This window comes from Podarcis vaucheri (assembly GCF_965113315.1).
Source record: "Podarcis vaucheri genome assembly, chromosome: 15".
Lineage (NCBI taxonomy): Eukaryota > Metazoa > Chordata > Lepidosauria > Squamata > Lacertidae > Podarcis > Podarcis vaucheri.
Window position 1 is genome coordinate 3,614,553 of NC_138753.1, and position 27,670 is coordinate 3,642,222.

A 27,670-nucleotide genomic window follows, 5' to 3' on the forward strand; every position below is an offset into this window, starting at 1 on the left:
ACCACCGACCTTCTGATCGGCAAGTCCTAGGCTCTGTGGTTTAACCCACAGTGACAGCCGCATTTTTCAGGAGACCATAGCTGTCAACTTCTCAATTTTCTTGCGAGGAATCCTATTCGGAATAAGGGAATTTCCCTTTAAAAAAGGGAAACGTTGACAGCTATGCAGGAGACAGTGATGCCAACTAACCTGGATGTCTTTAAAAGAAGAATAGAAAAATTCAAGGAAGAGAAGAAAGCTGTCAGTGGCTGCTAGTCATGATGGCTGTTGTTCTGCCTCCTTAGTCCAAAGCAGCAGGGCTTCTAAGTGCCAGTTGCTTGAAACTGCAGGAAGGGGGGGGGAAAGCTCTTGTGCTCAGATCCTGCTTGCAGCTCATATGGGCAATGTGGATGAAATTTAAAGACTGTTTAGCTATATATGTTGGGACGCGGGTGGCGCTGTGGGTTAAACCACAGAGCCTAGGACTTGCCGATCAGAAGGTCGGCGGTTCGAATCCCAGTGACGGGGTGAGCTCCCGTTGCTCGGTTCCTGCTCCTGCCAACCTAGCAGTTCGAAAGCACGTCAAAGTGCAAGTAGATAAATAGGTACCACTCTGGCGGGAAGGTAAACGGTGTTTCCGTGCGTTGCTCTGGCTCGCCAGAAGAGGCTGAGTCCTGCTGGCCACATGACCCGGAAGCTGTACGGCGGCTCCCTCAGTCAATAAAGCGAGATGAGCGCTGCAACCCCAGAGTCGGTCACGACTGGACCTAATGGTCAGGGGTCCCTTTACCTTTACCTTAGCTAAATATGTTAAGATAACTTAATTGGGAAAGCTTGCAAATAATAGATAGGCTTAGGATTTAAATATGTATGGATAAGATAAGATGTTTTAAGCTAATTTAGGAAGAATGAAAGATGTTAAGTGATCAGGTTAATTTTTTGAGAAAATCGATTTTGGAAAAATGATATATAATAATAATATATATAATGAAATTCAACCAAGGGGATTTGAGGAAGTCACTTAATAATGTTACCAAGATTTAAACAGGATGTATTTATGTTTGTTTGTTTCTCTGTATGTTTCTTTGTTTTGGATTTTCGAAAATTAATTAAAAAAATTAATTTGCCACCAGTGTGGTGTAGTGGTTAAGAGCGGTAGTCTCATAATCTGGGGAACCGGGTTCGTGTCTCCGCTCCTCCACCTGCAGCTGCTGGGTGACCTTGGAGCAGTCACACTTCTCTGAAGTCTCTCAGCCCCACTCACCTCACAGAGGGTTTGTTGTGGGGGAGGAAGGGAAAGGAGAATGTTAGCCGCTTTGAGACTCCTGAAGGGGAGTGAAAGGCGGGATAGCAAATCCAAACTCCTCTTCTTCTTCTTCTTCTTCATGCAGATGGGTGATGCGGGCCTGATCCCGCAGGCTATTATTAGTTTCCTTTTTATTTGTTTTCAGTGGCGTAGCTTGGGTTGTCAGCACCCGGGGCAAGGCAAGTAATTTGCGCCCCCTAACCCGTGGATTTGCACCCCCTAACCCATGGATTTGCGCCCCCTAACCCTAACCCCCAGATGTTGCGCCCGGTGCGGCCGCCCCCCCCCTGCACCCCCACGCTACGCCACTGTTTGTTTTCCTTAGCTTTCAGGGAGAGTCGGATCACTTCCCTCCCAGCCTTGTTCTCCGGAACATGTCTGGAATCCTGGGGAAAATGCGGAAGTTGGGGAGCTCCGACCTGGAGGATTCGGAATCGATGGACGACCACTTGGAAGGCGAGGAGTCGGGCGCAGGCACGCCCGGCAGCAACAGGTCGACGAAGCACAGCATCTTCGCCAAGCGGGCGCGGTTCGGGATTGGGGACGGAGACAAGGACACGGCTCCCATGGATTCCTTCTACCAGATGGACCACATGGTGTCCAGTCCCATCCTGAAGTTCAGCCTCAGCTTGGAGCGAGGAAGGTGTGGCAACCACTCTCCAAAGTGAGTGGGTCCCCTGGGGGGGGGGGCTTTGAGTTACGCTTGGGGGTCTAAGATGCCCTGCACTTAACACCCCCCCCCCCGTAGCAAAACTAGGGAGGGAGAAGAACTCCAATTTGGTTCGGATTTCACAACGAAGTTACATCGTTCGCACTTTCCAAAATACAGTGGTACAGTGGTACCTCAGGTTACATACACTTCAGGTTACAGACACTTCAGGTTACAGACTCCGCTAACCCAGAAATAGTACCTCAGGTTAAGAACTTTGCTTCAGGATGAGAACAGAAATCGTGCAGCAGCAGCAGCAGCATGAGGCCCCATTAGCTAAAGTGGTGCTTCAGGTTAAGTGGTGCTTCAGGTTAAGAACAGTTTCAGGTTAAGAACGGACCTCCAGAACAAATTAAGTACTTAACCTGAGGTATCACTATTTAAGCAACAACAACAACAACCAGAAAACCCTAGAGCTGTGCAAATTATTACAGTGGTACCTCGGATTACAGACGCTTCAGGTTACAGACTCCGCTAACCCAGAAGTAGTACCTCGGGTTAAGAACTTTGCTTCAGGATGAGAACAGAAATCGTTCTGTAGCGGGAGGCCCCATTAGCTAAAGTAGTTAAGAACAGTTTCAGGTTAAGAACGGACCTCCAGAATGAATTAAGTTCTTAACCCGAGGTACCACTGTAACATGTGAATTGAAGTGCACCAGCCGAGGAAGGGAGGCCAGGAAGGTGGTGTTTGTTCCTGGCTGCCAGGATTCGACCTGAACTGTTTTTTCATAGCTCTATGCTGCTTTTCATTCGAAGGAATCCCAAAGCAGCTGCTTGCAAACAAGCCTCGGTTGTCGAACGTAATCCATACCAGAAGACCGTTTGGCTTCCGAAATGTTCGACATGAGGCACGGCTTCCGATTGGTTGCAAGAGCTTTGTGCACTTGGGCAGAAGCCAAGTTGGACCTTTGAGTTCCGAGGAACGTTCAGAAACTGGAGCATTTACGGTACTTTCGGGTTTTCAGCGTTCGGGGGCCAAAACGTTCGAAAACGGAGGCGTTTGAGAGCCGAGGTTTGACTAAATGCAGCATAAATCATATCAAACGATTAACAAATCATCTGTGAAACAGATATGCTACAAAACAATGTTAACAACTTAAAAAACTATATGATTGACAAATCAGCATTTAGAAAGCAACATTGCCAACGTGAACAAAACAGCAGCCAAATAATAAACTAAGCCCTCTCAACTATGCATGTCAGCCTGTAGATCTTCATGCTCTCAATGCCTCTTTAACTGGCCCTCAAAGGGTTGCCATGTTTCAAAAAGTGAAAATCCGGACACAAAAGTTGTTGAGCTCCCCCCCCCCGCCCCCACACATAGAGAGAGAGAGGTGTGAGTGTGTGTCTAGAAACCAGCCCCCAGGACAAAGGTAAAATTGGCATCATGCGTTGCTCTGCCCACCAAAGGCATGTGGCCCCTGAGAGGTTACCCAGAAGTGAATGTGGCCCTCAAGCTGCCATGGTGGTACATTTGTGGGGGGGGGGAGCGATATATTTGAGGCCTGAGCAATTGCTCTCCAGGAGGAGCCAGTAACCCACAGTCCTCCTTCCTCGTGGCAGACTTCTCCATCGCGGGGCTCGCCGAGGAGCCTCCATGGGCGTTCGCCCCGAGAAATCGTTCAGGATCTACGACCGAAGGAGGCTCTTTGACGCGGTGGCCCAGGGGGATCCGAGCGAGCTGGACGACCTGCTCACCTACCTCCTGGAGACCCTGAAAAACCTGACGGATGAGGAGTTCAAAGGTAAGCGGGGATCGTGCGCCATTGCTCCCTTCCAGGGTTTGGGACGCGAAAGCCATTTCTAGAGCGTGGAGGATATTTCCTTGGAAGGCACAGAGTAAGACTTAGAGCAATGAGTGGGTGAGTGGCGGGAAGCTTTACTGGCCTGAGGGGCACATTTCCTCCCAAGCAAGCTTCCAGGGGCCACAGACCACACACACACCACCACCATCTAGACAAGCATGAGGGATTGTCACAAATTTCCAGCTAAGGAAAGACACTCAAGGAAGGGGTGGAGCAGAGTCAATGAGGGGTGTGGCCTGAGCAGAGACCTGAGGGCCAGGTAGAGATGTATGGAGGGCCACATTTGGGACTCAGGTTCGGATTTACAGGCCTGGTTGACAGCTATAGGTAAAGGTAAAGGTACCCCTGCCCGTACGGGCCAGTCGTGTCCGACTCTAGGGTTGTGCGCCCATCTCACTTAAGAGGCCGGGAGCCAGCGCTGTCCGCAGACACTTCCGGGTCATGTGGCCAGCGTGATGAAGCTGCTCTAGCGAGCCAGCACCAGCGCAGCACACGGAAACGCCGTTTACCTTCCTACTATAAAGCGGTATCTATTTATCTACTTGCACTTGGGGGTGCTTTCGAACTGCTAGGTGGGCAGGAGCTGGGACCGAAAGACGGGAGCTCACCCCGCCGCGGGGATTCGAACCGCCGACCATGCGATCAGCAAGTCCTAGGCACTGAAGTTTTACCCACAGCGCCACCCGCTGTGGGTTGACAGCTATATTTTCTATCTATTTTTTGCCTGGGCCTCTGCTGCCCAGTGCGGATTCCAGGATTTACACATATACACACTAAGGGGAAATCTTGGGCCTGGCATCCTCAGTGACCCCTTGAACGGGGAAGGACCTGCAAGCTAAGATTCTCTTAGGCTGCATCTGATCTCCTTGGGTACATTTTGCAGAGTGGCAAGGTTAGCACTGTCATGGCAAGGGCGCCCTCTGCTGCTCTTGGGAGTCTTAGCACATGCCCTATCTTGCAAGATCTTGCCATCCTCTGGCGCCAGACCTGGAGACAAGTACCCTCATTATGCACCTCCACTGCTTGCTCCCATTTTGCCTGGATGTATAAATTTTGTGTGTTTCCTCCCCCAGAACCAGATACTGGGAAGACATGCTTGCTGAAAGCCATGCTGAACCTCCACAACGGCCGGAACGACACCATCCCTCTCCTGCTGGAGATTGCAGAGAAGACGGACAACCTGAAGGAGTTTGTGAATGCCGAATACACAGACAGCTACTACAAGGGTAAGGAGTGTGCAATTGCCGTGGGTGGTGAGACGTGTATGGAGCTATTAACGGGGGCAGAGGGTGGAGACTAACTTTCCAGCTCACGGTTCTGCCTCCTCTTCAGGCCAAACCGCGCTGCACATCGCCATCGAGAGACGAAACATGTACCTTGTGGACCTCCTGGTCAGGAACGGGGCTGACGTCCACGCGAAAGCCCACGGGGAGTTCTTCCAGAAAATCAGCGGCAGGCCCGGGTTTTATTTTGGTAAGTGCTGCCTTTGGAAGGGTCCTAGGTCTTGAGTTGGATGGGGGCTGGTCGAGCCAGGAGGAGAGGCCGACAGAAGACCCCCATGGAGGGACCCCGTGGGCTGGGAAGGTTTCTAGCTGGGTCAGGAGAACCTGAGGAAGAGGATCCAAACATTAAAGCTTTGGGTAGAAACCACAACCTGAGCTCGAGTTCTCCACCTGGCAGGAGCCAGGGCAGGATAGGTTTTTACCTTGCTCCCTGCCCCCCTCATGTGACTCTGATGGTCCACCAGGTGAACTGCCACTCTCTTTGGCTGCCTGCACAAACCAGCTCAACATCGTGAAGTACCTTCTCGATAACCCCTACCACCCGGCCAACATTGCCGCCCAGGATTCCATAGGCAACACCGTCCTCCACGCTTTGGTGGAGATCGCCGACAACACGGAGGACAACACCAAGTTTGTTACCAAGATGTACAACGACATCCTCATCCTGGGAGCCAGGCTCAACCCCACCCTCAAGCTGGAAGATATCGCCAACCGAAGGGGGCTGACACCGCTGACCCTGGCGGCCAAGACTGGGAAAATACAGGTAGGTTGTGTGAGCTGCTTGAAATGATCAGGCACACTCATTCCCAGTGCACAGCTTGGAAGTCATTTTGGACTCACAGCTGTCCATGGAGGCGTAGGTTAATTCTGTGTCCAGGGTAGCTGTCTACCAGCTCCATCTGGTATGCAGGCTGAGGCCCTCCCTGCCCAAAGTGTCTGGCCAGAGTGGTGCATGCTCTGGTTATCTCCAGCTTGGACTACTGCAACATGCTCTACGCGGGGCTACCTTTGAAAGTGACCCGAAACTGCAACTAATCCAGAATGCGGAAGCTAGACTGGTGACTGGGAGTGGCCACTGAGACCATATAACACCGGTCCTGAAAGACCTACATTGGTTCCCAGTATGTTTCTGAGCACAATTCAAAGTGTTGGTGCTGACCTTTAAAGCCCTAAACAGCCTCAGCCCAGTATACCTGAAGGAGCGTCTCCACCCCCATCGTCCAGCCTGGACACTGAGGTCCAGCTCCCAGGGCCTTCTGGTGGTTCCCTCACTGCGAGAAGTGAAGCTACAGGGAACCAGGCAGAGGGCCTTCTCGGTGGTGTCACCCGCCCTATGGAACGCCCTCCCAGCAGATGTCAAGGAAATAAACAACTATCTGACATCTGAAGACAGCCCTGTTTAGGGAAGTTTTTAAGGTTTGGTGTTTTATCGTGTTTTTAATATTCTGCTGGGAGCCGCCCAGAGTGGCTGGGGAAACCCAGCCAGATAGGTGGGCTATAAATAGTTGATTATTATTATTATTCGGCAACACCAACCAGCAATCCATCTGGAGATCAGAGCTAGATTAATTTTGTCAGTTGCGCAGCATGGGAGGGGGCAGTGGCGTAGTGTAGGTTGTCAGCACCCGGGGCAAGGCAAGTAATTTGCGCCCCCTAACCCGTGGATTTGCGCCCCTTAACCCTAACCCCCAGATGTTGCGCCCGGTGCGGCCGGCCCCCCCTGCACCCCCACGCTACGCCACTGGGAGGGGGGCTACCGGGGCAATTGCCCTGGGCACAAAAATGTTGAGGGGCACACCTCTGCAGCTGCCGCCCTGGCAGGATCTGCTCTCCATCCTGTCTGCCTCACCTGGGCAGTGCGCCAAGCAGGAGCTGGGAGAGGATGGGCCCTTGCATCTCTCAGCTTCATGCCATCCCACCCACCCACCCAGCCAGCCAGCGGGGGAGGCAGAGGGGTGGCGAGACTCATGGTGACAGTGACGCCACAGCCCCAAGAGGCACACACACACACACTGCTCTACAGCTCTGTCCAGCAGTAGCAGCGCTGCATGGAGGTGTCAGGGTGCGTAATATTTGTCTTGGGAAAGTAAAATACTGATCTTGCCCTGGCCGCTGGCAACTCATGCTATGCCACTGATTTTGTGACTCATTTTGCAGCCTCTGTGGCTCGAAACTCACCCTGCACTCACTTGGCGGTCTCAAGCCAGCCACTGTTCTTTCCATCTGGGCTCCTGCATCTGCAGAATGGTGCTAATAGCATAGTAAAGGTAAAGGTAAAGGGACCTCTGACCATTAGGTCCAGTCATGGCTGACTCTGGGGTTGTGGCGCTCATCTCGCTTTATTGGCCGAGGGAGCCGACATATAGCTTCTGACTAAGCCGCTTCTGGCGAACCAGAGCAGCGTACGGAAACACCGTTTACCTTCCCGCCGGAGCGGTACCTATTTATCTACTTGCACTTTGACGTGCTTTCGAACTGCTAGGTTGGCAGGAGCAGGGACCGAGCAACGGGAGCTCACCCCGCCGCGGGGATACGAACCGCCGACCTTCTGATCAGCAAGTCCTAGGCTCTGTGGTTTAACCCACAGTGCCACCCGCGTCCTAATAGCATAGTAGCCAATAGTATAATAGCCCCGCCTTGTTGTTGCAAGGCAGAGATGCCCAAGCTTCCGTTGGCATACGTTTTCTGACTGAAAGCATTCCATTCTAGTTCTCAAAAATAGTTTGGTTTTTTTAAAAGCTACCTAAAAACAACAGCCCCGGTAGTACTCAACCCTGAGGGAGGTCACTGTTTAGTTTCGAAGGATACATATGAGGAACTGTGACTCAGGACGGGATGCAGCCGTCGCCTGAGACTGCGGCACCTCTGAGTCAAGAGTGACTGAATGATCTGATTCCAGGGAGAAACAGTAAATCATACAGAGAGGCAACAGGAAGTCTCCTGTCCCCAGTCAGCGCTTGGGATTCACAGGAAGTCTTTAATTCTGTCACTTTTAATTCCTGGGAATCAAACCCAGGACAATTCCAGCAGAAACACTCACAAAGACCCTGCGTCAACTGGTGAGCTGTCATTCCTCTGCATTGCAAGGATATGGACTAGATGATTCACGGGCTCCTTCCAACTTCAAAATTCTATGATTTTAAAATCATAAGGGGAAAAAATCCCTAAAAGAAAGGAGCCGGGGAAAGACGTAGGACTTACCATATGGGGAGATTTGTGTTTTGAATTCAGCTTGCATTTGTTATCTCTCAGACCTTGGTGGACCAAATCAAGCGTCTCTTGCAAAGCTTAAAAAGGAAAGGAAAGGTTACCACATCTGGGCCACTTTAGTTTAGAGAAAAGGCAAGTACAGTGGTACCTCGCAAGACGAAAAACGCGCAAGACGAAAAACGCGCAAGACTAAAGAGTTTTCCGTTTTTTGAGTCGTTCCGCAAGGCGAATTTCCCTATGGGCTTGCTTCGCAAGACGAAACGTCTTGCGAGTTCTTGCGAGTTTGTTTCCTTTTTCTTAAAGCCGCTAAGCCGTTAATAGCCGCTAAGCCCCTAAGCCATTAATAGCCGCTAAGCCGCTAATAGCCGTGCTTCGCAAGATGAAGGGACTCGCAGAACGGGACTCGCAGAACGGATTAATTTCGTCTTGCGAGGCACCACTGTAAGAGGAGATAAGTGTATAAGTGTATAAAATTATCAGCAGAGTGGAGAAAGCAGCTAGAGAAAAGTTATTCTCCCTTTCTCACAATAGTAGGACTTAGCAGCCCATGAAATTGAGTGTTGAAATATTCAGGACAGAGAAAAGAATGCGCTTCTTCACATAGAGCATAGCTAAACTATGACTTTAAAAGAGGACGACACCTGGGGGACACAGGTGCCGGTGGCTACTGGTCACAATGGCCATGTTCTCCCTCCGCAGTCTGCCTCTCAATTTCTGTTCCTGAGAATCACAAGTGGGAAGAAGAGTTACTGCTGTCCCAGGTCCTGCTTGCGGGCATCCCATAATGACCACTGTGAGAACAGGATGCCGGGCCATATGGGCCCTCTAGATGGGCCTGACCCCGTGGGTCTTTTCCTTGTGTTCTCATGGCTAGGTCTTTGCGTACATCCTCAGACGGGAGATCAAGGAGCCAGAGTGTCGCCACCTGTCCCGGAAGTTCACAGAATGGGCTTATGGGCCGGTTCACTCGTCGCTCTACGACCTGTCCAGCATCGACACCTGCGAGAAGAACTCAGTCCTGGAGATCATCGCTTACAGCAGTGAGACGCCGGTATGTCTGAGGCCTGATTCCCTGGCCTTCAGTGCCACAGCTTAGAGGCTTCTTTGACGGCCCTCAGTGAGGTCAGGTTTAGGGATGGGCCAATCTGCCACACTCCGTTTCCACATGTCCACATCAGTTTGCGCGCTCTCTCTCTCTCTATATATATATATAAAAATACCCTAATGAAAATTTGTCATCATCAGGGCAAATTCCTCCTAACGTACTCAATGACCCTTGGGGTCCCTTCCAACTCTACAATTCTATCCAACTTAGCTTAATTTTTTTGCAATGCATTTTGGTATCTTATTTTCACATACAGTGGTACCTCGGGTTAAGTACTTAATTTGTTCCGGAGGTCCGTTCTTAACCTGAAACTGTTCTGAACCTGAAGCACCACTTTAGCCAATGGGGCCTCCCGCTGCCGCTGCGCCGCCGGAGCCCAATTTCTGTTCTTATCCTGAAGCAAAGTTCTTAACCTGAAGCACTATTTCTGGGTTAACGGAGTCTGTAACCTGAAGCGTATGTAACCTGAGGTACCACTGTATGCATCTATAGAATGTACGCTTTACCCAGGTATAAGCATTACTCGGCTGGAGAACTGCTTTGCAAAAGCAGCCTTTTTTATTTTTGATCGCAGTCCTTTTGCCCTTTTAATTTCCACTCTGCCCTTGGTTTTCTTCCGGTGGGGAGACTGGTCTATTAAAGTGCAAGGGGGGCAGCTAGCCCCCACCTGCCCGCCATCTGACTTACAACCAGCCTAGTGGGTAGCACTCCCTTTCATTGGCTCTGGCGCCACCTGCTGTTGGCCTCCCCACCTCCCACCCAACCAGTCTGCTTTATTTCCCACTTCCAGAACCGACACGAGATGCTTCTGGTGGAGCCTCTTAACCAGCTCTTGCAGGACAAGTGGGACCGATTCGTCAAGCACCTCTTCTACTTCAACTTCTTCATTTACGCTGCCCACATCGTCATCCTCACCGTCGCCGCCTATTACAGGCCAACGAAAAAGCACGGGGAGGTGGTTTAACTTCGAGATTCTCGGGTTTCTAGCTCTCTTTTTTTCATACCATCCCTTATGGATGGGCTTTCTATGCCTTTTTGCTCCTGGAGTTTGTGTCACCTGCTGAAATTCTTCCTGACATGCAGCTGTGAAATGCCCCAGGGGTCAGGTTAGGTGGGAACAGGCATGTGGGGCGTGTGTGCTATTCCTTTTGAAGTGGGACCTGCAGGAAAATGGTCAAACAGGGTGCTCTTGGCCACACTGCCTGCCTCACCCTTTCCCAGGTACTCCATTCCATTCTGTCTCTCAGCTTCCACACACCCCCACCGAATCAGTCAGCACTGCACAGTAATCATTGGGCAATTTTTCAGGTGGGAGCCACTTTCCTCTTTTAAGGATTTCCCCTCAAGATCTTATATCCTTCTGAAACCTTGCACAAGTTCCCTCAAGCCTCCTGATACAGGATAACAAGTCTTGTGCCAGGTCGCTAGAAGAAGAAGAGGAGTTTGGATTTGATATCCCGCTTTATCACTCCCCTTCAGGAGTCTCAAAGTGGCTAACAATCTCCTTTCCCTTCCTCCCCCACAACAAACACTCTGTGAGGTGAGTGGGTCTGAGAGACTTCAGAGAAGTGTGACTGGCCCAAGGTCACCCAGCAGCTGCATGTGGAGGAGCGGGGAAGCGAACCCAGTTCACCAGATTACGAGTGCACCGCTCTTAACTACTACACCATGCTGGCTCTCTAGTCTCGTGGTGTAGGCAGGGATGAGCTATCTTACTCTGGCATTGCTCCTTAAGCCAGACTTGGTGCCCTCCATTTAAGACCCTCACCAACCTCAGAGTTGGGGAAGTCTACTTGAAGCACTACGCATATTTAACATCTCCTAAAACAATACAGTAATTCAGTAGTGGGATCCTATGCGAGTTATCTTGGGAACAAATATGTTCAGTGGGACATACACCTGGCTTAGTGGTCTTTACTCATTACAGCCTACAGTTATTATACTACAGGATGGGGACGGGGAGAGGCTATACTCTGGCCTGATCAGTTATCCTACCCCAGCAAACATTTATCCCCCTCTCTAAAGATCTCCCCCATTTTTGCATTTAAATATAAATAAAAATGGGGTGGGCAGAGAAGTGATTAAACCTCTCTCCTCTGCCTTGGGCTCTGTTGGGGTTGCAAACCACACACACACACACACACACTCATCAGATCACTCATTTTATTAGCAAGGAGAGGGGTCAGTCGCTCCCTCTCCTGAGGGGATATGCACAGATCAGCCGAAGAAGGCGGAATGGTTGTGTCATTTGTGAGTCCTGTACGTCCAGTGAGCATGGGAGAGTGTGGGGTGTCCACAGTCACTGCTAGCATTTCACTTTTAGAGGGCTGGCCAAGGGCAAATGTGCCTCCTCCCCCTCCCAAATTAGCCACTCCTGTTACAACACACTCACATAGCTGTCAACTTACAGATTTGAAAATAAGGGACCAGCAGCGTCGAAAATAAGGGATCAGCAGCCAAAATAAGGGATTTTGCTTAGCTTATGAGTTCCATTGGCTCTTCCCCGCCTGAGAGGGAGGGAGGGAGGGAGGGAGACTCTCTCCCACACCATCCGCGAGCCCGGCATGAGGCGGTTGCGGCACTGCCACGGCCGCTGAAGCGCCACCTTTCTGTGTCCCTCCCCATCCCCTCCTCCTCCTCCTCCCTCAGGCCGCCTCCTCAGCCGCCGCTGCCGCCTCCGGCTTCCCCTGGCAGTCTCGCAAGAGAGGGGCTGCCTGCCCGCCCGCCGCCACCCGTCTCGTCACGGCGCACCCCTGAGGGGGAAAAGGGAGAGACGGAGATGCAGCTGCTTCCCTCCCGAGCCGGGCGAGCATGAAACCCGGGAAATTTAAGGGACATCGTCAATCTGGGACAGCAGCGGGACACGGCGCTGGGATAAGGGAGTTTCCCGCCAAATAAGGGACAGTTGACAGCTATGCACTCATTCCTAGTTCACAGCCAGGCTCTGGGTTTTGACTCTCTAAAGTTGCACCCTTCTCGTCCACAGCCCCCGTTCGCCTTTAATTACACAACCAACGAGTATTTCCGAGTCACCGGGGAGATCCTGAGTGTGTTGGGGGGTGCCTATTTCTTCTTCAGAGGGGTAAGAACTTCACCAGAGTCTCTTATGGGTGGGCAAAGGGCTTAGGTCCCGGGGGAACATACGCATTTTTTTAGCTTGTGCCATGGGGCCACCCCCTCTGGTCACTGCTCTCTCCCCTCCCCCTGATCTGCCGCTCTGCACCGAGAAACAGAAATAGAGAAAGTGCTCACACACAAAGACACAAATGCTTCACTTTCCCAGGGAATCTGGGTAAAGGTCAGATCCTGATTAATCTGAGCCTTTGAAATCCCATAGAACTGGAAAAGGAAGTGGGAAAGAGCAACTTCCTCCCTTGGTTCTAGGGCAGCGCAACTGGTTCTGCCGCACTAGGAGCTGAGCCCAGGGGGTAGCACTCCTATTTGTCCATATTTTACACAAACTATATCTGTGGCTTGTGGTTCTATATTCAGCCATGGGAGAGCATTCCACAGACAGGGAGCCACTGCAGAGAAGGCCCCGTTCTCATGTTAGTCTAAGGCCATTAAATGAGTTTCATGGCTAAGGCTCCAATCCCAGTCTACTGGGAAGACAGTGTATCATCTCTCTGGATAAATTTATTGTCCTTTATCATTCGACAATACATTAGGAAGGGAGTGTGGCTCACTGGTAGTGCACATCCTTTGCATGCTGTCTGGGTTAGGGTAGGTCATTTTATTGTGCATCTGCGTGAGGGGCGGTGGCGGTAAAAGGCTTTACGGGTTTTTGTTGGACTGAAGCTCTTTTCACACCAACCTCTTATTTATTCTCCTGCCTTTTTTTCAGATCAAGTATTTTAAGCAGAGACAGCCATCCCTGAAAGCAATCTTTACGAACAGCTACAGTGAACTTCTCTTGTAAGTGTGGTATAACCAGCCTTATATAACCAACATGTTTACGTCTAATTAATACACGAAGGGGTTAATTCCATAGAGTAAGCTGTCCTGTCAGGTTTAGCATTGTCCCTCACCTTGGGAGTAACAAGGGAACTAAGCCTTTCTTCTCCTCCCAGTCTACCTGAGAAGCTTAGCATGTTAAGAGGTTTTGAGGTGGTTGCTGCAGCTCAGACCCCATGGCTCTTACAAGCCTCTCTTGAGTTTCCACGCAAATAATTTGGGAACTTTCACCTCTTGGCCAAGTTTTATCTGCCTATGAAACTTTTCTGATGTATGGGAAACAGCATGAAGCTGTCCTTTGAAGGGTTTGTAAGTAAACCAGTTTTTAACTTACCAAACATGTGGTCTTTTCTGGGGGCAGTTTTGGAACTCTCAACGACATATTGTAAAGGTATCTAACAGATTGTATTTCCACATTTTACTTTGCTGCATGATTTTAAATCTCTGCTGGGATTCACTCACCAAAGAGCACCTGGAACTTGGCATCCAGGGAATTCTCATTTCTTTTTGCCAGTTTTTTCCTTGAACCAACAGTAAACATCCCTTTTACGTGTTTTAAAGTGAGTGGCAGTGTGGTGTAGTGGTTAGAGTGTTGCACTAGGAAGACCGGGGATCAAACCCCCCACGCAGCCAGGAAGCTTGACTCCTCCTGTTGCCCACTCAGCTTCATCCACTCTGTCCTGATCCTGGGCTCAGCAATCCTGTACTTCAGCAAGCAAGAACTCTACGTCATCCTCATGGTCTTCGCCTTGGCCCTGGGCTGGACCAACCTGCTCTATTACACTCGTGGCTTCCAGCAGATGGGGATTTACTCAGTCATGCTGGAGAAGGTCAGTCTGGGATAAAAGGGGCAATGGGTAGCAGAGGCTAGTCCCTTGGGGCGAAGGCTTCACTGCTCCACCAACCTGAGCCCACCCTCATCCAGTTGGACCCTGGTTCTCTCTTCCCACCCACCCCTCCACCTCTTTTTTGCAGATGATGCTGAGAGACCTGTGTCGTTTCATCGTGGTCTACCTCCTTTTCCATTTGGGCTTTTCGACAGGTAACGGAGTGACTGTTTTGGGTTCTTTTTGGTGGGGTTGGAGAGAGGACGAAAGCAAACACCTACAGACGTGTGCTGGTGTGCAAAAGCTGGGTGGGTTAGTTCAGAGGTGGGGGAGAAACAGGCTTGGGATCTGTCAGTACAATTTGCAAGAAGATCAGCAATGCTTTTCCAGTTCCCGATTTCCCCAGAGACCGAGGTGACATTTGCACTGTTCTCAGAACATTCCAGTCACCAAGGAGTAATGGCTGATGTCCCCAGAGACAGCAGCCTCCCACATTCCATGCACTAAACAGTGAAATATGCCCAATTAAATAAATAAGTAGTTTCTGTGTATCTTTTAATAAATCCCGGAGGCTTCCGGAGTTTTAACTACTCTGTGTGTGTGTGTGTGTGTGTGTGTGTGTGTGTGTTTTCAGTGCCAGGGTCTGGATATTTCTCTTTTTTTTCTCACCAGTGATCTTCCCTCACCACCACCACTACTGTGGTTGGATATAGCCAAATTTGTCCGTTTATCATTCTTTTCACTCTTCAGTTCACTTCTTCACATTTCCCATCAGTTTGCAATTATTATCAGTGCAGATTCCTCCTGATACGCAATCCTTTTTAATATATATATCTTTCTTTCTTTCTTCCCCCCCCTTTCTCTTTTCTCCCTCTCCTTTCTTTTCCTCCACCCTTTTTTTCTTCTTTTTGCTCTTGTTCCTGTTTAGATCACATTTTTAAAGTATTTATTTTATTCTGGTGCATTATAAAAAGATACTTTGTAATGGGCATGAACTTTTGCATATATTTGGATAAGTATCAATAAAAATAGATATTAAAAAAACCACTTAATACACAATTTGTATATGCAGTTTTTGCCTAATTATACTTTTTGGCTTTTTGCAAAGCAATTCCCACCCTACCTAATCTAATTCCTTTTCACTTATATATGTGTTTTTATGCCCGCTTCCACCCCAGTAAGTGTGATTTTGAACACAATGCTTTGCTGGAGAACTGCATTGCAAGGGACGATTCTGAAAGCCGGCTGTATTGCGGTTGGCGAATGGCTTTGCAAAATGTGGATTAAGCACTTTTGCCTTGGAATGTGAACTGAATTGGGTTACTTCCTCGTTCCCTAGCTGTCGTGACCCTCATTGAGGACGACGATGAGCTGCTGGCACAGAACCAAACTCACAGTACCTGTCAAGCAAAGTGCCGCCCCTCCTACAACAACTTCTACTCTACCTGCCTAGAACTTTTCAAGTTCACGATTGGGATGGGAGATTTGGAATTCACAGACAGTTACCACTTCAGGTTTGCCTCTCCGCTCCCCTTTCCTTTTAACGCATGTCAACTATTTTGTTCTGACATTTTCAGACTTATGTGAACAGTTCTGGCCACCTCATCTCAGACAGGATATTGTAGAGACATAATAATAATAATAATAATAATAATAATAATAATAATAATATTCCGCCCTCCCCAGCCGAAGCCAGGCTCAGAGCTGCTAACAACAATAAAAGTAACACAGCATTCTAAAATCAATTCATTCTAAAATCAGTTCAAAATCAAATTAATGGCAACCATTGGGCTAGAGTTTTGTGAGTCAAGGTGGGGTCAGACTGTGCCTTGGCCAAAGGCCTGGTGGAACAGCTCTGTCTTGCAGGCCCTGCAGAAAGATGTCAAGTCCCGCAGGGCCCTAGTCTCTTGTGACAGAGCATTCCACCAGATCGGGGCCACAGCCAAACAAGCCCTAGCTCTAGTTGAGGCCAGCCTAACCTCTCTGTGGCCTGGAACCTCCAAGATGTTTTTGTTTGAAGACCGTAAGGTCCTCCGTGGGACATACCAGGAGAGGCGGTCCCGTAGGTACAAGGATCCTAGGCTGTATGGTGCTTTAAAGGTTAAAACCAGCACCTTAAACCTGATCCTGTACTCCACCGGGAGCCAGTGCAGCTGGTATAGTACCGGATGAATGTGATCTCGCAGCGAAGACCCCATAAGGAGTCTCGCCACGGCATTCTGCACCCGCTGGAGTTTCTGGGTCAGTCTCAAAGGCAGCCCCACATAGAGTGAGTTACAAAGTCTGGAGGTGACCATCGTGTGGATCACAGTGGCAAGGTCAGGGCGAGTGAGGCTGCTTAGCTTGGAGGAGATGAAAAGGTTCGACCGAGATGGTCAAGGGAGTGGAGCAAAATACCCTTTGGAGAAAAGGTTGCAGAGTTTGGGACTTTTTAGTTTAGAGAAAAGGGGCGTCCAGTGAAGCTGAATGCTGGAAGATTCGGGAGAGATAAAAGGAAGTACTTTTTCACACAGTGCAGAGTGAAATTATGGAACTCGCTCCCCAAGAAGCAGGGATGCCCACCAACCTGTAGGCTTTGAAAGAGGATTAGACAAATTCATGGAGGAGAGACTTTTGATGGCTACTAGCCATGAAGGCTCTTTTCTTCCTCCACAGCTGAAGGCAGCAATGCTTCTGAATGCCAGTGGCTGGAAACCACAGGAGGGGAGGGGGCTGCTCTTGAGTTCGAATCCTGCCTGCTAGTTTCCCCACGGACACCCTTTGGCCACTCTAAGAACAAGATGCTGGACTGACTAGGCCATTGGCCTGATCCAGCAAGCTCTTCTTATGTTCTAATAAGAATGTGTGCAATTACAAAAAGTTAATATAAGTCATTAAAACCTGGGGGGAAATCTCCCAAGAGAGTAAAGGCATCCTTAATTGTTCAGAGGCGGTGGCGCAGGAGAAGGCATTCTCTGTGTCAGCCCCTAAGCAGCATAACTCCCTCTCCACATACGAGCATCCAGCATTTGACACTTGAGATCCAACCTATTCCTGTGGTTGTAATTTGTTTTTTTTTAATGTTTTTAATACTGAATTTTAAATTGTTGTAAGCTGCCCTGGGACCCACTGGTGAAGGGCACGTCAGAGTCGTTGTAGTAGTAGCAATAGTAATTAATATAACCAATTTATTTGCCTCAGTTGCCCCAAATTGTAAAGAATAACTACTGAAGTTATAGGAAACTCTTACATTTTTTAATACAGTGGTACCTCGGGTTAAGAACTTAATTTGTTCCGGAGGTCCGTTCTTAACCTGAAACTGTTCTTAACCTGAGGTACCACTTTAGCTAATGGTGCCTCCCGCTGCCGCCGCACAATTTCTGTTCTCATCCTGAGGTAAAGTTCTTAACCCGAGGTACTATTTCTGGGTTAGCGGAGTCTGTAACTTGAAGCGTCTGTAACCTGAAGCGTATGTAACCCGAGATACCACTGTAATTAAGAGTGCCGTTCCTATTTTCATATACACCCTAAATCATCATCAGTTCCTTTTCATCAGTTCAACCAAATTACAAACTATGGACATCAAACCTTTAACTTAGAGGAGATCCTTGTGATTTATAAGTATAAAATGTGCTGTTCTGAACTCCCTCCCTCCCTCTATCTCTGTCTATCTTTCTTATGGACCTGTTTGCCCAGCACATTCACACCGTTACCTGTATTTCCTAATTTTGCCGTTAGTTTCACTACCTTTAGTTCCCCACGCTTCAGGTCAGTCTTCATCATCCTGCTGGTGACTTACGTCATAGTTACGTACATCCTCCTCCTCAACATGCTCATCGCCCTGATGGGAGAAACGGTCAACAAGATTTCTCAGGAGAGCAAAAGCATTTGGAAACTCCAGGTGAGTCTGGCATTGGCTCCCAGTACGTTTCCGAGCACAATTCAAAGTGCTGGTGCTGACCTTGGAAGCCCTAAGTGGCCTCGGTCCTGTATACCTGAAGGAGCGTCTCCACCCCCATCGTTCTGCCCGGACACTGAGGTCCAGCGCCGAGGTCCTTCTGGCGGTTCCCTCATTGTGAGAAGTGAGGTTACAGGGAACCAGACAAGAGGGCCTTCTCGGTGGTGGCGCCCGCCCTGTGGAACACCCTCCCTTCAGATGTGAAGGAAATAAGCAGCTATCTTCTTTTTAAAAGACATCTGAAGGCAGCCCTGTTTAGGGAAGTTTTTAATATTTAATGCTGTATGTTTTTAACACTTGATTGGAAGCCACCCATAGTGGCTGGGGAAACTCACCCAGATGGGCAGGGTATAAATAATAAATTATGATGGTGATGATGATGATGATGATGATCAGTGTCTCAGCCTCGGTGTGTCTTTGCTGAGTGAATTCAGCCACCTCTGGGTTAGGGTCGGGAGGCTCTGGAAAATGCAGGAATTAAGAGTCTCAGGCTCTACCAACTGATATATATATATATTTCCACCCAGAGAGCCATCACCATCTTGAACATCGAGAACAGCTATTGGAACTGCATTGTCAACTCCTTCCGATCTGGGAAACAAGTTCTGGTGGGGACCACTCCGGACGGGAAAAACGATTACCGTTGGTGCTTTAGGTAATTCTGGTTCCCCTCTCTGTATGCCTTGGGGTGACAAGGAAATAGAGGCTGTCAGGCTAAACCATAACATCCCACCCACCACCCACCAATTCTGTGGTTCCATTCTGAGGCTGAAAAAATGGGGCCATGGACAGGTGAGTATGTTTCCGAGCACAATTCAAAGTGTTGGTGCTGACCTTTAAAGCCCTAAACAGCCTCGGTCCAGTATACCTGAAGGAGCGTCTCCACCCCCATCATTCAGCCCGGACACTGAGGTCCAGCGCCAAGGGCCTTCTGGCAGTTCCCTCATTGCGAGAAGTGAAGTTACAGGGAACCAGACACAGGGCCTTCTTGGTGGTGGCGCCCGCCCTGTGGAACGCCCTCCCATCAGATGTCAAAGCGATAAACAACTACCTGACATTCAGAAGACATCTGAAGGCAGCCCTGTTCAGGGAAGTTTTTAATATGTGACATTTTAGTGTATTTTTCATCTTTGTTGGAAGCCGCCCAGAGTGGCTGGGGAAACCCAGCCAGATGGGCGGGGTACAAATAATAAATTATTATTATTATTATTATAATTTTTGAAGCTTTTCAGGGACTGGGTGTGCGGAGGTTGCCAGCCCTGCTCATAGCTCTGGTCAGCTGGCAAGTCACCCTTTTGTATTCCCCAGAAAGCCCTACTTGCTTGAGGTACTTGGAGTCACGTGCTTACACTGTTCTGGGTTGTAGCAATCTGTTAGGTAATGGTAACAGGAAGTGACGGTGTAGCAGTAAATTTTGAAGTACAATAAGAATTAATAATAATAATTTATTATTTATACCCCGCCCATCTGGCTGGGTTTCCCCAGCCACTCTGGGCGGCTTCCAAAAGAATATTAAAATACTGTGATACATACAAGAGCTCATCTTGAGAGACATATCCTGCATAGCTGCATCCTCAAGGAGGTTCTGTTGCCAGCCCCTCTCCAAACAGCATAAAATAATAAAATATTGAAGGCAGCTGTGTTATTTGTATATTTACACACAGATAGCCAAAAAGTGTATAGTGCATTTGCCTGACACAGCACCCAACTGATTTGGACCAGCATCACTACAATCTTAGTTTCCTGGGAGCAAATGCCCTTGTAAAACACATTTGCACTTCAACAAAAGATCTTCTGCCAGCTTAGCCTTTATTAGAAAGCCAAACATGTGAACCACTAGCATGAAGCAGGGACTCCATGAAAGGAAAGGAAAGCTGTATCCAGCCTCAGCCCGAGTACATCTGAAGGCAGCCCTGTTTAGGGAAGTTTTTAATAACTGATGTTTTAATGTATTTTTAATCTTTTGTTGGAAGCCGTCCACAGTGGCTGGGGAGACCCAGCCAGATGGGCAGGGTATAAACAACAACAACAACAACAACAACAACAACAACAACAACAACAACAACAACATGTTATTTTCCTCATTCTCTGGTTTCTGCCATGCTCATCTGTCCCAAAGAAGCTTGGAAGCCTCATTATCTCCCCATTCCTCACTGCCATCAGTGGTCTGTCAATTCCCCTGGCGGATGATGTAATTGCTCATGTTCTGTCAAAAAAAGAAGCAGCAGTCTCGGAGCTGGGCTGCCCCCCACATTCCCTCCCCAGCTGTGTTGCTGCTAGGGGGAGACCTGAGCACATTTGCTTCTCCTGAACAGGGTGGATGAGGTGAACTGGTCCACATGGAACACCAATCTGGGCATCATCAACGAAGACCCTGGTGGATACAGCGAGGAGCTGAAACGGAACCTGAGCTTTTCTTTCAAATATGGGAGAGGTGAGGAAATATATTCCTTGTGACTGGGCGGTGGGAGCCTTTTGCAAACAGTTCATTTTTTTAGAGTGAATGAAGCCCAGGTGTTACCCAGTTGATGTTCTCTGTGGTGGGGGGGGGGACCCCAAGGAACTACCTGGTGTGGACTGAGCGTGCTCAGTGTGCACAGAATGCTGGTGGTGGGAGGGACAGAAAACTAGGTGGAGTGGGGGGGTGAGAATGGAATGGAGTCTCCTAGAGAAGGGTATGGCTGGCAGAAACTAGTAAACAGGGGTGCTGTAAACTGCTTTTTATTGTTGGTCTTGTGGGGGGTGGGTGGAGAGAAAGGCTATTGGTGCGAGTGGGGGGGGGAGGATATATAGGTAGGTATCTCTGCCAGGAAAACTGGGAGGTAAGAGGTGGATCTGGAGAAACTGTGTGCTGTTCATATGTTGTTCTTTTTAAATGCCACTGCCAGCTGCACTGAGCTCAGCCACGTTTCTGGAAAATCGGCGCGCAAGTGTCAAATCGAAACAAAAGCCAATCCCCGTGTCAGTTTCAGGGAAAAACTGGAAGACCTTGGTCCCGATCCGGAGAGATGGGAAACGAGAAGGGTCGCTCAAGCCCATTTCGGAAGACGGCGCGGATTCAGAAGAGCAAGGCCCCCGGAAGAAATCTCTCCCCAAGTTTGTCCACTTTTTTTGGTCTCTCGTCATCTTCTGCAAGGTTTTTAATTCTAGAAACAAGGAAATTGGATGTGGGCAAAACATGCCTTTTTAATCGTTAGACGGATACAGGCAAACAGTGGGCCAAATACCTTTCTTCCATGGGGCCTGATTTCGAGACAACAGGTTGCTGGCTGCTGAATACAATACCCCTAAACATTTTTTTTTTAAATTGCAAGCTGAGTCTCCTAATATATTTAGGGTAGAGGTGGGGAACCTCCACCAGGGTCCAAATATGGCCTCCCAGGCCTCTCTATCTGAACTTAAAAATGAGAAACTGGGAGAAACTGAGGATTTGTGCCCCACCTCCCTGGCAAGGATCCTTCTCTGCGTGAGACCCTAGAGTCATAGAACTGTAGAGTTGGGAGGGACCCCAAGGGGTCATCTAGCCCAACCCCCTGCAGTGCAGGAACCTTGGAGGGCTGCTGCCAGCCAGTGTAGGCAATACTGGGTTAAGTTGGATGAATCCATCAGTTGTGGTTTATCTCTGTTTCTCGTTTTTCACGTCTCGAGTTCAATTAAGCTCCCTATGCTCAGGTGGATTTAAATGGCACATTAAAAATTTATACTTATTTTGATCCTGGGTGGGGGCAGAGGGTATGGGGGGGACCCCTTAAAATTATTCTAATTGTACACTTCTGTTTGTTTCATTTACAGCCCTGTCTTATGATTTGGGGAAGCTGCTGAATCAGTGGAAGAATCTCCCCCACAAACCTTCTGTTATGTTGTGGCAAAAAGTGTGTGTGTGTGTGTGTGTGTGTGAGAGAGAGAGAGAGAGAGAGAGAGAGAGAGAGAGAGAGAGTTGTTAAACAAGCGTCCAACAGGCCTCTCTTATTGTGTGCCATGAGCATTGGCTTTTGGGGGTAGACTGCCTCTGAAAATTGAGGTTTGTCTGATCAATTATGTCTAATCGCAGAATTTTTGCTGGGGAGGAAGGTGTTGCATATTTACCGTATTTTTCGCACCATAGGACGCACTGGACAATAGGACGCACTTTGTTTTAGAGGGGGGAGAACAAGGAAAAAAAAATCTCCCCCTCTCTGCCCAGCGCCCCTTCAGTGAAAGAGCAGGTCAGGGAGCAACAGAAAGGCGCAGCGGAGGGGCTCCTGCCATAGCCGCGCGTCACCTCTCCAGCCGGGAGAGGGTCGCGGGGCTATGGCGTCTTCGCTCCATAGGACACACACACATTTCCCCTTCATTTTTGAAGGGGAAAAAGTGCATCCTATAGAGCGAAAAATACGGTAAGTGCTTCCCCCACATAAGAAGAGCCCTGATGGATCAGACCAAAGGTCCATCTAGTCCCACATCCTGTTTCCTACAGGGCTCACCCAGCTTCCTCTAGGGCAATCTGCAAGCGGCACATGGAGGCATCAGACCTTGTTCCCCAGCAACAAATATTCAGGGATAGACTGCCTCTGAACAAGGAGGTTTCACATAACCACCATGGCCAGTAGCTTATTCTCCATGATGTAATCCAATTCAATACATTTCAGCAATGATATTATTATTAACTTTACTATTCTTTATTTTGAGTTAATATTTATTTATATTTTAATTTCATTTAATTTCTATGCCACCTTTATCTTCCAAGGACCTTAAGGTGATGTAATGTGTATGGGTTGCTCGTGCGTAAGTTGCCGCCTCTCCAGGCTTTGTTGCCTTGCTAAACCTTTCAGTCTGGGCAACCCTTCACTTCGTGGCTGCCTCAGTCGCTAGCAGAATCCGTCAGTGGGCGTTTCTTAAATCTTTTCCAACATAAAAGTTGTTTGACACCCAGTCTCCTCCTACTCTCTCTGCGCGGAAGTCTTCTGCGCAGGGTGGGCGTGGGTAGCGGAGGACCCGTGCTCTCCCCGCTGGTGTCCGGTGAAGAGTCCTGGAGCCCTCTCGCCGATTCCCCCATCAGCCCCTCTATATCCCTGGTGTTGCGCTGATTTGCTTCCCCATCTGCGGAGCTGCCTCTCTCCCTGCTGGGCCCTTCTCCAGCATCATTTGAGAGCCTTCCCTCCGCCTCTAGCTCCGATGTCAGTTCCCTGACAGGTGATGGACCTCACAAGGATCTACCCTGTGAGATAGGTGAGGCTAAGAGACAGTGACTGACTCCAAGGTCACAGCCAGGGAGCTCCATGGCTGAGTGGGGATTCGAACCCTGCTCTCCCAGGTCTAGTACAGGTCTAACCTTAATGCCACATTGGACCTAAGTGACAAAGTTAGGGCCATTAATTTCAATGGATCTACTCTGAGCAGGTCTAATATTGGATACAACCAGAAGTAGTAGTATTTCCCCAGCCCTTTAAAATCTGGCATTTCTAATAATCGGTTTTTGAAAGATTTAATTGTGGATTGTTGTGGCTTTTCCTCGTTTTCATTAGCTTGCAGTCTGTCCTGGAAAAGTTTTTACCCGCCTTAAAAAAAGTATGTGTTGGGACATAATATAAATACATAAAATAAACTTGACATACACAGAACTATATATATGTGGGCAAGCTCCTTTCTATTCCTGTATGAATGACTAGCTCAAATCTCAGAAGCTCCTATCCTCCTGGTTGCCATCAAGTCCAAGCTGGATGAGGGGATTCTTGACCATAAACTGTATTTCTTTCCAAACAAAGATTGCATTCAAATCTCATTTCTCCATCAATCTCCTCCCAGCTGCCATTATGTCACAGCTAACCCCCCCCCCCCGGCTTTTGGCAATGTCAGCACAGGGAATGGAATTGTTCAAAATTGGTTGGGTTGCTCCATACAGCTCCACACCCCCTAAGTAGAGCCTGGCTCCTGGATGAGGCCAAAGGAGGACAGTCTAGAACCAGCATCCTGTCCCCATGGAATTGCTGGATGCAGAGGGATGGTGGAAGGTACCAGCTGGGGGAACCCCCAAGGGAAGAAGTCTCAGAGCCCAGGGATTGGTGGTGGGACAACGAAGAGTGGTCAGAGGGAGAAGACTGGGCTTAGTGAGCAGAGGGCGTCTGTGGCAGAGAGAAGTGCAGAAGCAAGAGAGGAGGGAGTCCAAGAGGCAGAGAGGAGTCAAGCTGGTGAAGAAGCCAGGGTGTTTCCCGCTCCTGCTGCGAAAAGCTCCTCTCCCCGCTGGTCTCCCAGAACCAGAAGAGGTATGAAGAGGGTGGAGCAGAGACAGGCACAGCAGCAGAGTCTCAGATTGCTTGGGAAGGACCTGGGGGGGGGAGGGGGACTTAGGGAACTGTGGGAAGGTGGAGACCTTCAGTGTCCACATCTGCCTCATAGGGACAAGACCTACCCGTGAGAGTTGCCGTGCTCATTGGGCCTGGCACTCTGGAGAAGAAGAAGAAGAAGAAGAAGAAGAAGAAGAAGAAGAAGAAGAAGAAGAAGAAGAGGAGGAGGAGGAGTTTGGACTTGATATCCCGCTTTATCACTACCCGAAGGAGTCTCAAAGCGGCTATCAATCTCCTTTCTCTTCCTCCCCCACAACAAACACTCTGTGAGGTGAGTGGGGCTGAGAGACTTCAGAGAAGTGTGACTGGCCCAAGGTCACCCAGCAGCCGCATGTGGAGGAGCGGAGACGCGAACCCGGTTCACCAGATTACGAGACTACCGCTCTTAACCACTGCGCCACACTGGCAGCCCATTTCTTCTAATAAGAGTTAACTTCACTTACTCCATGTGATTTATTGCTGAGCTGCTCCTGCACAATGGGAAGCCTGCGACCAGGATCTGAGCACAATAGCAAAACTCTCCCCACTTGTGAATCCCAGCAACGGCTATGCAGAGGCTTCCAACGTTGGAGGCAGAATCCAGTCATCATGCCTCTGCTCCGTGGGACTGTTTAAAACATCTGGAGGGTGTTGGGATGGGGAAGGCTGGCATGCGTCCTGGGCTTGCATTACTAGAAGAAGCTACATTGAAAAAACAAAAAATTCTACTAAGTTTCTAATTCAGGCAAATAGATGTAGAAAGCTTGTGCTATATTGTTCTATTTTGCATATATTTAGGCTTTGCTCTCTAATATGAAAATGGCTTAAGACAGCTGTGCCAATCTATCCACAACAGTTACTGGCCCACAGATGTTCTTTGCTAGCCTGCCTGCCTGCACACACCCCTCTGTTAGTTGTTTGTATCGTGTCAACAGCCTCAAGGTCAACAAATAATCACAACTTCATGCGACCTGGCAATTTAGGGATTTAGTTTTTTTAAAAGCAGGCAATGACCTTCCTCCTACCCAGGATGAACAAGCACCACTGTCCTACATCTGAGAAAGCACAGAGTTGGTGCTTCTGAATGTGGAGAAAGTAGAGGTAACCACCGTATGTCAGAAAGTAGAGAGGAAAGCTTCCATATCTGAAGATGTTACAGCTAGGAAGATTTGAGCTCTTGCATCAGGGCAACTTCCAGAAGGTGGTGAAAGGCAGGCTTTTTAAAGCATGGTTAAGCAACCTAGGGGCCGGATCTGGCCCAATCACCTTCTAAATCTGGCCCGCGGACGGTCCGGGAATCAGCATGTTTTTACATTAGTAGAATGTGTCCTTTTATTTAAAATGCATCTCTGGGTTATTTGTGGGGCATCGGAATTTGTTCATTTCCCCCCCTTCAAAATATAGTCCGGCCCCCCACAAGGTCTGAGGGACAGTGGACCAGCCCCCTGCTGAAAAAGTTTGCTGACCCCTGATTTAAAGGGTGCAAAGACCCATTGCACCCGTATTATCACTTTTGCCCCCAGAAAGGTCAGAGGCAGCAAGGAAGAATTGCGCCTTTGCACACCCCACCACTGCCAGGTTTAAGGGGGCTTGTTGAAGATGCCATTTGCCTTGTCCGCTGAAAGAGCCCAGGATGGCAAACATGTCAATGCCAAACCAATGAAAACTGTGACAAACAAGTCAAGCAATCGTGGATAACATCATCCTAAAACCCCCTAAAAGCAGCACCCTAGTCTTGAAATGTAGTCAAGGGGTGTTTGTGAGTGTCCTCCTTTCATTCTAGAAATCATTGCACCTGCACTCCGCAGCCTTCCTGGGTGTCTGTGCTTCATTTAAAGCCCAGAAGAAGTGATCGCCTTTTCAGCTCAGGGGACAGGAGGGGCAGCCAGGGAGGCTGCAAAAAAGATTTACTGGCAAGAAAAGCACACGCAGCAGCCTAGGCCCCTTGCAATGATATGTTTAGCTCTGCAGGGGTGGGGTGGAGGAATTCGCTTCAGTTCACTTATTGAGACAAAATTACCTTATTTACATGTTGTCTCGCTGAGATGGTCCAAAGGAAAGCAGGTCTAATTGTCGTAAGCTGCCCTGTGACTTTAAGGTGAAGACAACAACAACAACTAATTAGATAGATAGATAGATAGATAGATAGATAGATGATAGATAGATAGATAGATAGATAGATAGATAGATAGATAGATAGATAGATAGATAGATATCTGGGGGGAAATGCTGGTGAATTTTCATCAGGAGTTTCTTTTAATGCAACAACAAACCAGTGTGGAGAACTGAACTTAAGTTTGGAAAAACGAGAAACTGATAGAACCTGAAACTGTCAGGTTTCCCTTTCCCTAACCACTGCCTCAGAAATCATCTTAGCCACCCCAAATTTCATCACCTGCAAGTGGGGGGGGGGGGCAAAATGGGAAAGGACGATTTTGGCATGATGAAAACAGCACACAAATGGCAAGGTGTTGAATGGACTGTGAGAATGCCATCCGATTCAGCTGTTTAGGGGGATCCAGTGAACATAAAGAAACCTTCTCTGTGCTTCCCATCGCTGATGCCCCAGCAATGGACTGTCCCCCCTAATAGCAATGTAAGCATTCCTAAAACCCATCCACAATAACCAGAGGAATGAAGACAGCAAGGATTTCCCTACCCAACTTGACAGACCAGATTTTTAATCATCTTCTGTCTCGTGGAAATGGCGCTGGACACCTGGGGACCCCACCCCAGTCCTTGCATGTTATGATGGTGATGAGTCCTGTCTGCCACTGGAAATGGGCTTGGCTCCACTTGAGCAACCTTTTCACCTCTGACTAATGGTACCGCTGCTCACAGCCGGCCATGAGACAACAGTCCTTCTCTCTATGGAAAGCACACGATGCAGCCTCCATGTGGCCAGGGGCTGGGAAATCAACAGTCCATGCCGTGACGCTCACAGAGTCGCTAAGTGCTGCAGACCTGTCGTATTTTTCGCTCCATAAGACACACTTTTCCCCTCCTAAAAAGTAAGGGGAAATGTGTGTGCGTCTTATGGAGCGAATGCAGGTGGGAGGCTCTGCTCAGCGCTCCCTTTAAAGAGCAGCGTAGAGCTCTTGCTGGCTTTTCCCCAAGGAGGGAGAAGGGCAGCCCATCAGTCCCTTCTCTGTCCTCAGGGGAAAGCCCCCAAGAGATGCGCACACGCTCCACACAGCTCTTTAAAGGGAGCGCTGAGCAGAGCCTGTGTGCGGCTCTTGCTGGCTTTTCTGGG

The 27,670-nt window shown here is 49.0% G+C and overlaps 1 protein-coding gene and 1 long non-coding RNA gene across 6 annotated transcripts; one reads left to right on the forward strand and one right to left on the reverse strand.

Annotated features, from left to right (window-relative positions):
• Positions 1-1,613: 1,613 nt before the first annotated feature.
• Positions 1,614-22,803, forward strand: TRPV1 (transient receptor potential cation channel subfamily V member 1). 5 transcript variants are annotated; one of them, XM_082201731.1, is made up of 18 exons: positions 1,614-1,949; positions 3,558-3,739; positions 4,873-5,025; positions 5,132-5,272; positions 5,547-5,845; positions 9,167-9,343; positions 10,188-10,352; positions 12,384-12,479; positions 13,242-13,312; positions 14,016-14,181; positions 14,327-14,393; positions 15,518-15,692; positions 17,911-18,058; positions 18,643-18,770; positions 20,431-20,549; positions 21,004-21,211; positions 21,908-22,202; positions 22,497-22,800. In XM_082201731.1, exons 1-17 carry the CDS (start codon positions 1,660-1,662, stop codon positions 21,918-21,920), a joined length of 2,598 nt encoding a protein of 865 aa, XP_082057857.1. In that variant the 5' UTR covers positions 1,614-1,659; the 3' UTR covers positions 21,921-22,202; positions 22,497-22,800. The 5 variants fall into 5 exon arrangements, with proteins under 5 accessions (XP_082057857.1, XP_082057854.1, XP_082057856.1 ...); XM_082201728.1 differs by having other exon boundaries at positions 21,004-22,202; positions 22,497-22,803; XM_082201730.1 differs by having other exon boundaries at positions 21,082-22,202; positions 22,497-22,803.
• On the reverse strand, positions 17,905-26,539 carry LOC309520342. Its single transcript, XR_014214218.1, has 3 exons — positions 26,438-26,539; positions 24,882-25,119; positions 17,905-17,998 (listed from the first exon to the last, which is right to left on the reverse strand). It is a non-coding gene; the product is annotated as an uncharacterized lncRNA (long non-coding RNA).
• Between the last annotated feature and the right edge of the window lie 1,131 nt (positions 26,540-27,670).

What these genes read in the sequence shown, in the direction of transcription:
- TRPV1 (XM_082201728.1), top strand. Translation starts at nt 1,660, where the DNA reads ATGTCTGGAATCCTGGGGAAAATGCGGAAGTTGGGGAGCTCCGACCTG. An exon ending in CACAGACAGCTACTACAAGG is followed by an intron (nt 5,026 to 5,131) that starts GTAAGGAGTGTG and finishes CCTCCTCTTCAG; the next exon opens with GCCAAACCGCGCTGCACATC. An exon ending in CAGGCCCGGGTTTTATTTTG is followed by an intron (nt 5,273 to 5,546) that starts GTAAGTGCTGCC and finishes ATGGTCCACCAG; the next exon opens with GTGAACTGCCACTCTCTTTG.